Consider the following 15,360-nt stretch of genomic DNA (forward strand, 5'->3'; position numbering starts at 1 on the left):
AAGATATAGATAGCAATGTAGTAGATTACTACTAAGTAATCTTGTTCCAGCTTTGGTACTAAACTTCACACTCCTCCTTGGTTCTAAAGTTACACATTCCAATTCTTCTCCTCAGATCTTCAAACCTGTTTCTTGTTTCTAGTTCAACTGCTGTTTTGAATTTACAAACACATAAGATTTTGATTTTAAAAAGTAAATCCAACAGAATCTACTATAGTCATCGACAAATAGAAGAAAATACTTGGAACCATTCAATGATTCATTATGGATCGGTCCACACACATCTGTGTGTACAAGCTAGAGTTTTTACAGTGCTCTGAATGCATTGTTAGGAAAAACAACTCTAGTTTGTTTTCCTAATTGATAGGCTTCACAAATACTCTTTTATTCCTGTATATCTGGTAAACCATGAATCATCTGTAGGCCAACCATTCTTTTTAAAGTTGTCTAATTGAAGTGCTCCAATCGTTTGTGCCAAAGAACAGATTCATTGTTCTCACAAGTGTTAACACTCAAACATATTTCTCTCCAATCAACATTAAAACTTCTGTTCATCATTTTTGCATAAAGTAGTAGCACTCCATTTTTATCTTTAATATTACATACTCCATCATTAAAGAATATTGAGTAACCAGATTCAATTAATTGTCCCATACTAACTAGATTCTGATTGATCTTAGGTACATAAAGAACATTTTTAAGAGTTTTTATACTTGACAATGTTTCTACTTTAATTTCTCCTTTTCCTTTAACCTTTACATTGTCTCCATTGCCAATTTTGACTCTAGATAAATAGATTTTATCCAAATCTTTGAATAAGCTCATATCTGCAGTCATGTGATTAGTGCAACAACTATCAATAAGCCATGATGAGTCATTTGCCATGGATGTGTTACACATCTCCTGTATTATAGCCATGAATAAAAGATCTTCCTCTACTTTTGAACTCTCGGCTAGAGCTTGTTTTACAGTTTCTACTTTGTTTTTGCAGAATCTTTGGATGTGACCAAATTGCTTGTAGTTTTGGCATTGTGCATTCTTGAGCTAACACCAAGCTTTAAGATGATTTATTTTTTGATAGATTTAGCAAGCAGGAAAATGTTCTTTCTATTCTTTCCTTTCAGTGAAGATGTTGTTGCTGTTCTGTTGCCAATTATTAGATTGCTAGCCTATCCCTTTTTCTCTTTTTTCTTCTTAACTGTTTCTGTAAAAATTCTTAGCCTAACTCTTCTCCTTGTAAACTATAATAAGAGCTTCTTCACTTGTTCCTTCTTGTCTATAAGTTTATCTTAGCTCCACAGTTTGCAATGCATTTATCAGTTCTTGTAGACTCATTTCTAAGAAATCTTTAGAATCTTCTAAAGAGCAAATTTTATGTTCAAATTTCTCTGATAGACTTACCAGAATTTTCTCTACTATTCTTGAATATGAAAAATCTTCTCCCAAAAGTCTCACTTGATTCACAAGTTTTGAAATTTGAGAAGAGAAGTCTTTGATGGTATCGGTTTCTCTCATCTTCAGACCTTCAAACTGCCTTCTGATATTTAAAACTTGTATATATGAAAAATCTTCTCTCAAAAGTCTCACTTGATTCATAAGTTTTGAAATTTGAGAAGAGAAGTCTTTGATGGTATCGGTTTCTCTTATCTTCAGACCTTCAAACTGCCTTTTGAGATTTAAAACTTGTATCTTTCTTGACTTCTCATCACCATGAAATTCTGCTTCTAGTTTATCCCACCTTTCTTTGGTAGATTTACAAGCCATAATCCTTGTGAAGATTTCTTCGCTCACAACATTATGAAGACAGGTAAGAGCCTTGAATCATTTTGCCTTTTCTTCATTGAAAAATTTCATTTGTGCAATTGTAAGATTGTTCCCTAGTGGAGTGGGTTGCCTATCACTCTCCTTTGCCTTTTCTTCATTGAAAAATTTCATATGTGCAATCGTAGGATTGTTACCTAGTGGAGTGGGTTGCCTATCACTCTCCACTATCTCCCATAAGTCAAAAGCTTTGAGATATGTATTCATTTTTATAGCTCACACACCATAATTATGTCCTATGAACACTAGTGTTTTTGCTGGAAAATTTGCAGAATCTATTGCTTGAAAAAAAAAACCTCACTTAATCTCTCGTGTTTCACTCACACAAAGTAGAAAGCTTTGATTTAACCTTACTATTCTCTCGCGTTTTCACTCACAAACCCTTCAAAGATAAGAGGAGCTCTAATACCAATTGTTGTAAAAACAATTAATATACAAAGAACAAGCTAATGTTTATGAAATGAGAAAAAGAACAAAGAACAAAGAACAAAGTCTTTAAAGTTGAAAGAACAAGGAGAAAAAAAGAACAAAGAACAAAGAACAAAGTCTTTAAAGTTGAAAGAACAAGGAGAAAAAAAAGTATCAGTTGGTTATTGCCATTCCTAATGTTTTATTTATAGAAGGAAACAAACATTACAGAAAAATAAAACATTAAAAAAACGTACCAGCTATGTTCTTCTTTATCAAAGAAGTTATATAACAAGCTAGTCTAATCTTAGATAAGTTTAAACAAATAAATTAAAAGAAATATCTTAATTTAGATAATTCTATCGGTCAACAAATAGATAGCAATGCAATAGATTACTACTAAGTAATTCAATTCTGTTTCAACTTTGGTACCAAACTTCAACAACGAAAAGGAGGGGCTATTTCATCAATTTCCGTTGATCAATCTAAGTTGACGTCGTAAAGGTCCATTAAAAGAAATATCTTAATTTAGATAATCCTATCAGTCAACAAATAGATAGGAATGTAGTAGATTACTACTAAGTAATTCTGTTTTAACTTTGGTACCAAACTTAACAAAGAAAAGGAGGGGCTATTTCATCAATTTCCGTTGATCAATCTAAGTTGACGTCGTAAAGGTCCTTAAGAAGCTTGGTCGATGAGGAATCTATGATCTCATCCTTACTTTCGATAGAAAATTCAGAATCCATCCACGGTCCATCCATTGATATGCTTTTCTGTATCTGACTGCTTTGAGATCCATTTGAGACGTGTGTTTGGCTATCATGTGAGAGAAGCTCAAAGGCTTTGAACCTTGCATCCTGGTCCATGGTACTGCGCTTGACTATCGGAGCTTGGACTGAAATTTGACCCTCAAGCATCTTCACTGCAGAAGACATTGATGGCCTCAAAGTGGGAGATGGGTTGGTGCACAAGAGAGCCAAGTTAAGCATCCTCAATGCCTCTGTTTTTGAGTAGCTTGAGCCAAGGCTTGGATCCACAAGCTCTAGAAGGTTTCCTTGCTCTTGCAGGACATAGGCCTAAAATTATCAATAACACGCATTTTCCATCATTCTACAATCATGCTCATTGGTGGTCAGTGTAAGTGTAGACAGAATTCTGAAAGGAAATGATATAAGTTACCCAATCAAGAAGATAAACAAACTCCTCCTTCGGCCTGTAATTCGTGTTGCTCTTCCCACTGACAATTTCTAAAACAACAACCCCAAAGCTGTAAACATCTGCTTTATCTGTCAAGTAACCCCTCATAGCATATTCTGGAGCCATATAACCTCTGAAGAGAAATTAGAAAGAACCAGAAAAGTATTGGCCATGAGCTTGTAGAATAAATATTTATGTTCTTTTCCTTGTATAATCAATCATATACAAGGCGATAATCATTTGTGCTGCTGTTATTAGATGCCATAAAGAAATATGTCTGCGTTTTACAATATTTCCATTTGATATCCATATTGTTCAAAGTATAATTACCAAAATAATAATAATAATAATTTATCCCTTTACCACACAACCAAGGAAATTAAATTGAAAGAACAAGGGGGAGAAAAAACTCACATTGTCCCAGCAATCCGCGTGCTAATATGAGTGTTTTCTTCTTCGTCAAGTTTAGCTAAACCAAAGTCAGATATCTTGGCATTTAGATCCTTATCAAGCAGCACATTAGTTGCCTTTATGTCTCTGTGTACAATTTTCAGCCTGGACTCTTCATGAAGATAAGCCAATCCCTTTGCAATACCCAACAATATTTTCTTTCTTGTTTGCCAGTCCAGTTTAATCTGGTGTTCATCCCGACCTCATAGAGATGAGACAGAGGAACAGGAAAGCAATTTAATCTCATTCTCGTTCCATATACTACATAAACTGATACATTAAGGTGTTGGTCAAGCATTTACCAAAAAGGGCCCGAGCAAGGCTATTGTTTTCCAAGTATTCATATACTAACAACAGCTGATTTCCTTCAATGCAACAGCCATACAGCTTCACGAGATGGGGATGCTGCAAGGCAGATATCATGCCTATCTCATTCACAAATTCACGATTTCCTTGTTTCGATTTGGCCGATAACTGCTTTACAGCAATTACAGAACCATCTGACAACATACCCTGAAATAAAATAGACTGAGATTTCAGAATGTTTTAAAAGATATTGCTTCCCTTTTATCACAAGCTTTTGCATGTGTGATAGATTTTATACAAGAAGGCCCCATACAGTAGAACATTTTGTCAGCACATAACCAAATTAAATAGTAAACTGGAACATTCATAAATACCTTGTAAACTGGACCAAATCCTCCTTCTCCTATCTTATTTGCAGGGTCAAAATTACTGGTCGCATGTTTAATTTGCCTTAGGCTGAAATAACCAGTTTGGAGATCTAGAGCACGGAGTTCTGTGATGAGCAGAATCTCAAAATCAGCATGACAAGGACAATCAAAGGTTTACAGCATGCACACAATCAAATAAGACACATACTTCTTGTGCCATTAATCTTACCTTTATCTTCAAGGTCCTTCCCTCCCAAGTAACCTTTCTTCCAGAGGACCAGCAAAACCAATGCCGCAAGCACACATGTAGCAGCTACAATGCCAATAATAGCTCCAACTGATAATCCGCCACCATTATCCACCTTAAAGTCTACAAGAAGAGAAATAAATTAAATAACAAGACCGTTGATGGAAACAAAAAATCCTCTTGATTTCGTCAAGACTTACTAGGAGTCACTGTAATGGCAGATATGAGAGGTCCATAGACACCCCTGTCAGGAACAGCAGTAGTACCTTTGCCTGACCAGTATAAGTGTATCTCCAGTGTGCTACCATTAACAATTATACCATCAAATACCTTAGTGATGCCAATACCAACACCTCCAGCTTCCTCCATAATATTGAAATTTGCCTCAACTACCTTCCCCTGCAGGAAGAAGTTCCGAGCATGACTTTTGCAGGTTTTAAAGAGTGTTACCACCCTTTTCTATGGAAACTTGGAAGGGATCCATAACACATGGTAGGTCTCATGAGGTTATTTAGAAATACAATCATAGATAAAAAGAAAAATCCTAAGTAAATGCGCTAATTTGCAAATCATTTTACTCACTTGAATTGATATATCAAATATCCGCCTCCCAAGGCTGCTAAAAGTCTGATTATTGGAAAACATAATTTCAGCAAAGTGGAGCTGCACTTTGTAACTGCCCGACAGCATGCACAGGCCATAGTACTTGAGTGATTGAGGAGCAAGGCGAGCAGTTCGGTAAAAACCTGCACCGGTCACATTCAGACCATAAGAATTGGTTGCTTTGTAAGCGCCGTTATTAGTGCCAATATAAGTCCCTGTACTGCTATAACCCCATCTTTCTGATATAGATGCAAAATCAGCTGGCCCCCCTGAAGTTGTATCGTCTTCATATTCATTATCACCGACAGTCTCACTGCTCCCTCCACAGTTTATGAACAAGGAATGGTCTGTAGAACGAAGGATCAATATCATAAGCTGCCTTCCCTAGGACAACAAGTGCTGTATTTATGTAATTACACCTTCATCAAACACCAGAGTACTGTTTTTACACACTTACATTGAGATTTTCTTGTGCAAACAAGGTCCTTGTTCAAGCACCAAGAAATCCTGTAGAGAAGAAAGAGGGTTGTCGATGAGTCAAATTTCTAGATTTCTTAAAAAGGCATCTTAGTGAAGAAGGAACTTACTTGTTACTCCCAGTTGACACATGACTAGCAACTAAGTTCCTATATAATTTCAAAATAGAAGTTAGCAACCAACTTGAGACAAAGGAGAAGAAACAAGTAACGGGAAAAAAATAATGCCTACACTGGTAGCTGTTGACAACTTTGCTCAGCTGATCCAGTAAAATTGTTGTAAGATAAATCCCTGAAATAAAATTTCATGGCAGGGTTAATATAGTTGTTGATTGAGGAGAACAAAGATTGGTGTATTTCATGTATAAATAATTATGTATAGCTTCACAATAGACTCACAAGTCTTTCCTGCTTCCCAGTATCCAAGCAGGCACTTCTCCAGTTAGTAAGTTGTTATTCAGAAACCTACACATTAATAAACAGGCAAGGAACCAGCAAGCTGTCAATATGAGAAATATATTAGAAACGATGATCCTGTGCTTTCAGAAAGCATGTGTTTATTGACTTACATGAACTTTATATTTTTTGTCAAACTCTCTAACGGGCCAGGAATCTGGCCTGTAAACTTGTTAAAGCTCAGATCTCTGCAATGAAATATATACAAATTAATGAAAGCACGTGAAAAAAGCACTAGATAAAAGTAGCTCTGGGCAATATAAACACACTGCAATCTAATTCACGGAATGTCGGGCCAGTCCATGTTGTCAGACTAGTAATATTCAAGGTCCTATTACATCCTCTGCAGCATGGCTTTTATGAAAAACATGAGCCCCCACCATCATGATTTTGAATCATGCAGACTATATGCAGGTCTAGCTCATGCTCACAGAGAACATATGTTAAGATGTCTTCCACATATTTTATTACATTGTTAAAATTTAGAACATCACCAATAGCATCTCATATGACATATCAAGATTGGTTTGAAAACATCCCGACCTCACTCAATGAGAATCTAAAATAAGGAAAAATGAAACGCAAAACTGTCGGTTTTAAAAGAGGAAAAGGCTGGAGCTTCATTGTTTCATATGAAACAGATGAAACGCAAAGTTGGGAAAGATCCTTGTTCAACCAGAAAAAGTAAGGAATCAACTTATTGCTATACCTTTACGGACAAGGGCGTAGCCAGGATTTTTTTTCTATCCTGGGCTGTCAAACAGATATATATAAATTATTTTATAACATCAATTATTAATTTATATATATAAATTTTTTAAGTTAATAATAAAGTTTTAATTTAAATTTAAAGTATATAAAATTAAAAAAATAAAAATAAATTACACTATTGAAGTTGCACCCTTCCATATTTTGTAGAATAAAATTTATTAATGATCGAATCTGAATCAATATTTTCAACAAGCTCTCGTTCAATGTAAATTATTATAAAATATGCTACAAACTCATCTTTTATTTTATTACGAAACACAATTTTAACATGTCTTATTACTGAAAATACTCGTTTTATGGTGGCAATGAAAATAAACAAAATTAAAATAAGATAAATCAACTTGTCAATCAAATGATAGTGTTGTGAGTTATTTATTTTAACTAATCCTTGACATAATTCAGAAATGATAGAGATATTCTAAAAGTTCTTATGATGAATCACATCAATTTAATAATGCTCTATTCGATATCTCAAATAATATATTTCTTATTCATTAAAATCTTCATGATAAAATTTCTTAACAAGCTTGCAAATAGCATCAACTTTAAATGATTTAAAGTTGTTCTTAGATTCTAAAGCATAGCTAAGTATAAGGAGTTTCATTATCCCATCATTAAATCTAAAATTTAATTATTCATACTAAAATTTTGTTATTAAGTTAAATATATCATAATAATAATGTTGACAAACTATCACTGGTTTTTGTTATTGATATAAATTACTTATAGTTTTTTTATACGAAGCATTTATATGTGGTATGTCAATCTCATATTGTGTGTAAATAGATTATACATATGTAAGGAGAAAATCAAATCCAGAATATAATTAAATCAATTTTCAATTTCACAAGTAGTAGTTTTCCATCTTTTGTAAGAAGACTATTTTCTTTTTATCTAATAAATGCTTATTGTATCTATTCATATATCTAAATTTAATGAAAAATATTCAATTTTATTAATTAGTATTTCACTAGTATCTTATTTAGGTTATTTGCTAATAATAATTTTATCTTCCTGATTAATATTTATCTTTCATATTTTATAAGAGAATTTATTGTAAAAGCTCATAAATTACTGTATAAAATAATTAAATTTTAATAAATATATTAACAAGATTTAGTTAATGAATTTCACGAGAAAACTAGTTAGTTTTTTAAATTTTAATCAAATTAAGATTAATATATTTAATAACATCTTTCTTTTAATACCATAATATATATTGACTAAAATCTTTTAGTCTATGTAAGTAAAATCTAAAATAAATTTATATTTTTTAAAATACTAAAGATAAAGGAAAGAATATAATTTTATTATTTTTTTCATTAAGATATTCTTATCAATTTATTGGATAAAAGATAGATTATTTATATAAAAAATAAATAAATAAATTCAATATTTTAACTAGATTTTTACTAAGTTCTGCGTTTTGGTTATTTATTAAGAATGATTTTACAATTCTAAATAATATTAGATGGGAATATTAATGCTAACTTGGAGTTTTTTTTTATGAGAATACATTTAAAAATAATAATTTAAACCCATTAGAGCTCTAAATGTTTTTTTTAGAACTTATTAATTACTACATTGCATTTATCATGTGTAAATTAAAATTTAAAATACTGATTTATTTTTCTACCTAGGCTACAGCCCACCTCAGCCTTCTACATTCCTCCGCCTATGTTTACGGATTCACTTTGCTTTATCTTTAAATGAAACAAAACGATAGAGTAATGTCAATCACTTTACATATCTTGTCATTTTGAATCATAGTAACATAATATGACGCCCATGAAATTACGCGTTGCCATGAAGGTAGCTGTTAGAGAAACTTACAGAGTATCTAGGTCTGCCATATTTCCAAGGTATTCTGGGATTGAACCAGTCATTGAGCAATTTCTCAGAATCCTGAGTAAAAAATAACATGTAATCAATTACTGATGTACTATTGTTGTAACAATATATTTGATCAGTCTCATTCAACTCACAGTTTTTCCATTTTTGTCATATATTTCAGATCAGGGAAAGTTGAACTAGATCCTTTCAAATCCGATATTCTCCTGAAAAACCAAGACAATAGAAAAAATCAGTTTTCTCAATTATAGACTTACCGAAAAGCAACGAGGCAAAATTCTTTGAACTGAATGTGAATCTACAAGATAGGGAATTTAAGCTCACAAAATTGTTAATTCTTTTAACAGTGAAATGGTAGAGGGAATAGGACCCTCCATGGATGTTCCATGCAAATCCCTGCAAAAGAAATATACCACTGTTAGGAACGCAAGAGGGAAAGGAAAATGGAATTCCATGCAGCTTCTGCCCGAGGACACATTAGCAGATAAATGGAACAAGGTAAGTACTCACAATGTCGTAATGTTGGTCCAGTTCCCAATAAAGTCAGGTATCTTCCCTGACAGTTCACTTCCATCTATCCTACTGCAAGAGCATATGAAACAGATGAATATTTAAGCTCAGCATAGTAATTACTATAAATAAAAAATTATGACCCGCATCATCACTTACAAATCATTTAAATTCTTTAAATTGCCAAATGTGTCTGGTATTGTTCCTGTAAAATTGTTCGCGGAAAGAAGACTGCAGGGGTCAATAATACAAAGTTACAAATAATTTTTTCTAAGCGAGCATCAAATACTGGTACCATACATAAAAAGACTTGGAATTAATATCATGAAGTAGACACATAAATAAACTCAGATAGAAGATGAAGGCATCTGTCTTACAGTCTTCTTAAGCTTGTCAAATTTCCAAGGTCTGGAGGAAGAGGCCCTGCTAGCAGATTATCTTCCAGGACCCTGCAAGATCCAATTCAAGATTTAACGTTCTAGCTTAGCTTTTAATTTAAGAAGTTCGCTTTGTGACTTACAGCTCCTCCAGTGTGGTAATGTTGCCTATTTCTGGGGGAATTGGGCCGGTGAGACGGTTAACGATGAGAGACCTAAGACATGGAAGAGAATTGGGAACAGGTTAACATGTTCATGAATTTCCATATCGGGATATGAAAACCCCTTCACATATACAGAATGCACAAAAAGACTTACAAAATCTTAAGGTTGGGGAGCTGAGCAAGTCTTGGAGGGATTGTTCCACTAATGTAGTTGCGAGTCAGATCACTGTCCAACGAAAAATGCTTCATCTTAGTCATTCTATAATTCCTTTTGTTTACAAGTCTGTGTTTCTCTTAGCCACTCAGACAAAGACCTTTTCCCATTTGAATCATCATAAAAACTTTGATTTGTTCTGATAAATAAATTAAAATCCTCTGTGAAGCACATGGTGTGCCAGGAAATATATTGCAATTGATCTCTGTTCAATAATGATATTAATAAACTTGATTAAGAATCGTAGAAAATGCACTCATCACTTACATTTCAAGCAGATGAGGAAGGTCTCCTAGTTCCTCTGGGAGAACTCCATTCAAATTAAATCTTTTCACTATTCTGTCAAAAACAAAATATAAGAACTGGTTAGTAAATAAAAAGAAAATGTAAACCATACAAAGACTCTGCTCTCCATTAATTTTTTTTTTTTTGACGAACATCAATATATCAGTTGTTTCCTTGGAAACATGCTACCATGAACACATTTGTGCTTGTGTTTTTATTATTAAAAGAGTAGCATAAATTAATATTTAAAAATAGGAGAACGTATCGCCATCACTATGACCTCATTAAAAAAACATAGAAAAAGTTATCGGATATTCTAAGAGCTGTATTCTACTCTTTCACAAAACATAAAATTTATTATGAAAATAATAGATAAATCTCATGGCTTTTGCAAGGGGAAGAATTACGATTCTTGAATATTTCCTATAAAGAAAACATACATACATGCTAGTGACATGACAGACGGAGTCATTCTCAAATGTACAGTTGCATGTAACTATGCTTTGAGTTTTGTTGTCGATGGACGTCTGGTTCCACTGTGCACTATCGCAAGAAGTTCGATTGATGGGGTCCCAGTTGCTGATGTTCAACTTGTTGGATATGTTTTGAAGAATTTGCACTGTTACATACAATTCAGGAACTTCAATCATCCATAAAAGCAATAACAATATTAATATTATTTATCCATAAAATCATGTATGTATTAAGGCCTTGCTAAAACACAGCTAGAAAATGATGAGGAGGATGATGATGATGATGGTAATTTTTAATAAACAATAATAATCTCTTCACGTGTTCTCTAGCCTTTGTAATAAACAAAATTCAGTATTTTTGTTTTCTTTGGATTGTGTACTGACTCTCCGTTCCAAATGTCACAATAAAATTAGCATCAAAGATTTGATTTTGGGAGATTCAGCTTTTGATAATGATCAATGTCTACAACAGACAAAAAGCTAAAATTTATCATGAAATAAATTTAAAAAAGAAGAAGAAAATTTACTCTTTGGCAACAAAGGTTGAAAGACAATATTCTTATTCAACAAGTCTTCGCTAAAGCGTTGAAAGAGAAGGATGTGAAGCTAAAGGATATGGAGGAGGATCGATTTTGTATTGCAATAATGATATATATGAAGATTTGGTAGCTATAATGTGGGAAAAGTTAGAGAATGTTTATGGTAATGGATCAGAGGGATCAAGAAAGAGTGGAGTCGCTTCCAGGGATGAGAGGAATAACCTCAAAGCTTTGTAAGCTTGGTTATAAGTTTATTTCTTCACTGTTCATCAACTTTTTGACCTTTATAAATAGGTGAAAAGGTAAGTCATTTTAGGGTGAGAAAAACAAAAGGAATGAGAAGGGTTTTTATTTTTTTTTAAGCATGAGAGTAGGTGTTGATTTGATTTGTTTTTAAGAGAATAAAAATGAAATTTTAAATATAATAAATCTTAAAGATTAATTTGATTTTTTTTAAGGCTAGAATAAAAATCAAGTAGGAGAGAAAAAAAAAAGTCACTTTTACCATCCTGACAATCATCAGGATACACACACCACCTATTCATATAGATAACACCGAGACACTTTAATCACCGCTCTGGAATCATAGTTTTAACCGCCGAATGATGTTACACACGCCGTCTAAAAATAGTGAACATTTTTCACACATTTCTAATTTTTTTTTAAATTTTTTTATTTATCAAATTACCCAACTATTCCAAATAACATTCAATAACTATTAAATCACCGCATCTAAATGATAAAAGAATTCCTATGTCAAAGACAATTATTTTTAATTTTCAAAGGGTATGAAGTAACTTGTTTAAAAATTAAATCAAAGATTTGCCCATTGATCCAAGTTTTTTTTTTTTTTACTTTCATGGGCAATTAAGTAAAAATATAAAAATACAATTTAACCCCTTCTTTTCTAGTAATGACTAATATGCCCATGAAAAAAACTCTCATATCTCTAAATTCAAGCCCTATTAATTGGTAAAATCAATATTTTACTATGCAAATCCACAGTAAAATGTTAATCTATAATAGCTCACTTAAAATTAGTCTCTACAAGATATAAATTTCTAAAATTAAGCGAATAAGGTTTTCTTTAATAATTATTGAATTTAATACTTAAAATATGTAATTCCAATATTATTTTAAAGACTTAAAATACAGACAAGACAATTTTGTACGAGAGCAACTAACACAAACAGCTCAACTAAGTAATTGAATAATTATTGTATTTAGTGCAAGACTAGTCGGTGCACTAATAGTCTGAGAGAATCGGTTATTACGAAGAGGCGAGAATACTATAACATTGGGCTCTCTTGCTTATTATATAATTAAGACTTTTAGACTCTAATATTGATTTGATTTGATTCAAGGTTGCATCGTGGATTGGATGGATTAATCAAGATTTTTTTAAAAATTTAAACTCTGTTTTTTGAGATTTAAAAATAAAACTAGAAATTATATCATTTTACTAAAAAAAATCCATAATTAGAATCTAAGTACGTGGGTCACCAAGTTAATCTATTAAATATGATGATTCACTTACCAAATCAGTTTTTTAATTATAGCTTGCCCATTTAAAAAAATAAGCATGTTTGGTCCTCTTTTTTACGTTGTGTTTTTATTTATTTTATTTTATTATTTAATAATTTTTTAATTTTAACTATTATTTTATATTTTTTATCATATAATAAGATAAAAAAAAATATTTAATTGAACTCAGTAGAGTCCATAACTTAGGTTACGAATTTAATAAGTTACCTTGAGTTATTTCTTTTTTATTTTTGATTTTTTTTCTTTTAAATTGGTCAAGTCGACAAGATTATATCATGACAACTACCACACAATTTAAGTCAAGAATATTTTTTAAGTTTGATATATTATACTAAGTTTAGTGTAATGTTAAAAAAATTCATATGGCCTGTGTTCAAAGACATTTTGATCCACCCAACCTAGTATGGTAAGTAACCTACTTAATAAAAGGTAAAAATAGATTGAAAAATACTTTATTAGCACTATTCTCTATAACAATGTAATAATGTTTTTGCTTCTCCCACCAAAAATATAAAACTACTTATAGGGTTTTTTTTTTGTCTTATCATATTTTTTTTTTGTTATTATCAAGTCAGCATATGCTTCATTGAGTCATTTCGTATATAAAGAAAATATTAAGAAAAAAGGTTGGGGCGCGTGCGATACACTTGAAGGTGCGTGGGTGACATCAACACACTTCGAACAATGCGGGTGAAGCCTCTCAATGTCCAAAAAATACCCTTTTATCTTTTTATTGTAAGTGTCATCATGTCCTCTTCCTACTGGTATAACATTATCAATAATGATAGTTAGGTTTTCACCGATGAATCTTTCTTCTCTCTCTTCTCCTTTAAAACTCATAGTTTGACACTTTTTGTTGTTGTTATTTCAACTTCATCCTTCTTATTCTTTTTATTTTTAATTTTTGATTTTGGCTTTTTTTTAGAAGTTCTATTTGTCTTCCATTTAATCCTTCAATCTTAATTTACTAAATATTATATTATCCAATTTGATTCTAATTCTTTTGATTTTTCTTAGGTCATTTGTTAAATTAATTTTTCTCTTCAAATTCACCCTTTAATCAAAAAATTATTTTTATTTTTTATTTTAATTAGGATCCTTAATCTTTTGATTTTTTTGGCTATTTGGTTCAATTGTTTTTTTTTTCTAATTACACCCTTCAATCAAAAATAAAATTTGTTTTGTATTCAATTCTGATCCCCATTGTTTTAATTATAAATTTTTGTTTTAAATCCTTTTATGTAATTGATATTCTTTTACCAAGTTGATCATTCAATATTTAATTGGTTTGGAATTAAGCTTCGTGGTTTTTTTGGATAGAGTGCTTCCAGTCTAATGTCGTAGATAAGTAGATTTGAAATAGATTTGAAAAGTTAACGCATGTTGACATTGTCTTTTTTTTTTCTTTTTAGTTTTGTGATTTTTTACGTTTTATTTTTTACTGAAATTTTTTAATCCTTTTGTATGGTTAAAATTCTTTTTTTTTTTTAATTTTATCATTCAATATTTATTAATTAGGAATTCAGTTTCATGATTTTTTCAAATAGAATACTTTAAGTTTAATTAATCGATTCATGAGTTAGAAAAATTAATGTGAGTTGATTTGTTTTTTAAATAGGCTTTATATATAATTTCTTTATTTTTTTCTATCATGTTATTCTAATTTTATAATTTGAGTTGCAAGTTTGACAGGATTTTTAAAGTTGACACACCCTGGGGATTACAAGAATTTATCATGTTAACTCTAGTTAACTAGAACTAATTGTTTTTAGGTTTTTTTATTTTATTTTATTTTTTTAATATTTAATTAGTTTAATTAGTTGTGAATTAAGATGTATTATTTATCTCATTTAATTTTTTTTCTAGTTTATTATTATTATTTTTTAAATTTTAATATTATGTCCATATACTATAATTAATTATTTTATTTTTTCTAATTAAAATAAAACCAATATTTTTTTTCCAGTAGAGTATATATAATCAAAGTAGCAAAATTTTCTTTCTATTTTAAAACGCGCTGAATATAATGTTTTCATGAAAAAAAAAAAAAGGCCCCACGGTTTAGATGGCTAGTTATAGGTAAAGGCAACATTACGAGTAAAATTAAAATACCATAAAGGGAGGACCCTTGCACCAAAATGATCTGTCACTTGGCAGTATTGTAAAGATGCAATATCAAGCAATAATTGCTTTGATGACATCAACATACCAATTATTATTATTATTACAATATGAATATTTTAGTCATTTTCAACCTTCAAATAATTGTTGATGTACAGTTTCAAGCCAACCGCTC

The 15,360-nt window shown here is 31.2% G+C and overlaps 1 protein-coding gene across 1 annotated transcript in view; it reads right to left on the reverse strand.

The window, feature by feature from the left end:
• Nucleotides 1-2,807: 2,807 nt before the first annotated feature.
• Nucleotides 2,808-15,360, reverse strand: part of LOC105109686 (probable LRR receptor-like serine/threonine-protein kinase At1g53430) — a 13,959-nt gene continuing 1,406 nt past the window's right edge. Inside the window, exons 2-24 of the mRNA XM_011004470.1 lie at nt 10,952-11,126; nt 10,490-10,561; nt 10,163-10,234; nt 9,988-10,059; nt 9,845-9,916; nt 9,627-9,698; nt 9,468-9,539; nt 9,282-9,353; nt 9,092-9,163; nt 8,940-9,011; nt 6,449-6,523; nt 6,279-6,344; nt 6,112-6,171; nt 5,991-6,029; nt 5,861-5,910; nt 5,383-5,750; nt 5,001-5,199; nt 4,783-4,923; nt 4,560-4,678; nt 4,182-4,392; nt 3,844-4,081; nt 3,412-3,562; nt 2,808-3,308 (exon numbers count right to left, since the gene is read on the reverse strand). Coding sequence (XP_011002772.1) covers nt 2,883-3,308; nt 3,412-3,562; nt 3,844-4,081; nt 4,182-4,392; nt 4,560-4,678; nt 4,783-4,923; nt 5,001-5,199; nt 5,383-5,750; nt 5,861-5,910; nt 5,991-6,029; nt 6,112-6,171; nt 6,279-6,344; nt 6,449-6,523; nt 8,940-9,011; nt 9,092-9,163; nt 9,282-9,353; nt 9,468-9,539; nt 9,627-9,698; nt 9,845-9,916; nt 9,988-10,059; nt 10,163-10,234; nt 10,490-10,561; nt 10,952-11,126 — 2,966 coding nt within the window. The 3' untranslated portion in view covers nt 2,808-2,882. The remainder of the gene's footprint in view (nt 3,309-3,411; nt 3,563-3,843; nt 4,082-4,181; nt 4,393-4,559; nt 4,679-4,782; nt 4,924-5,000; nt 5,200-5,382; nt 5,751-5,860; nt 5,911-5,990; nt 6,030-6,111; nt 6,172-6,278; nt 6,345-6,448; nt 6,524-8,939; nt 9,012-9,091; nt 9,164-9,281; nt 9,354-9,467; nt 9,540-9,626; nt 9,699-9,844; nt 9,917-9,987; nt 10,060-10,162; nt 10,235-10,489; nt 10,562-10,951; nt 11,127-15,360) is intronic.

This window comes from Populus euphratica, unplaced genomic scaffold (genome assembly GCF_000495115.2).
Source record: "Populus euphratica unplaced genomic scaffold, PopEup_1.0 scaffold440.1, whole genome shotgun sequence".
Taxonomy (NCBI): Eukaryota; Viridiplantae; Streptophyta; class Magnoliopsida; order Malpighiales; family Salicaceae; genus Populus; species Populus euphratica.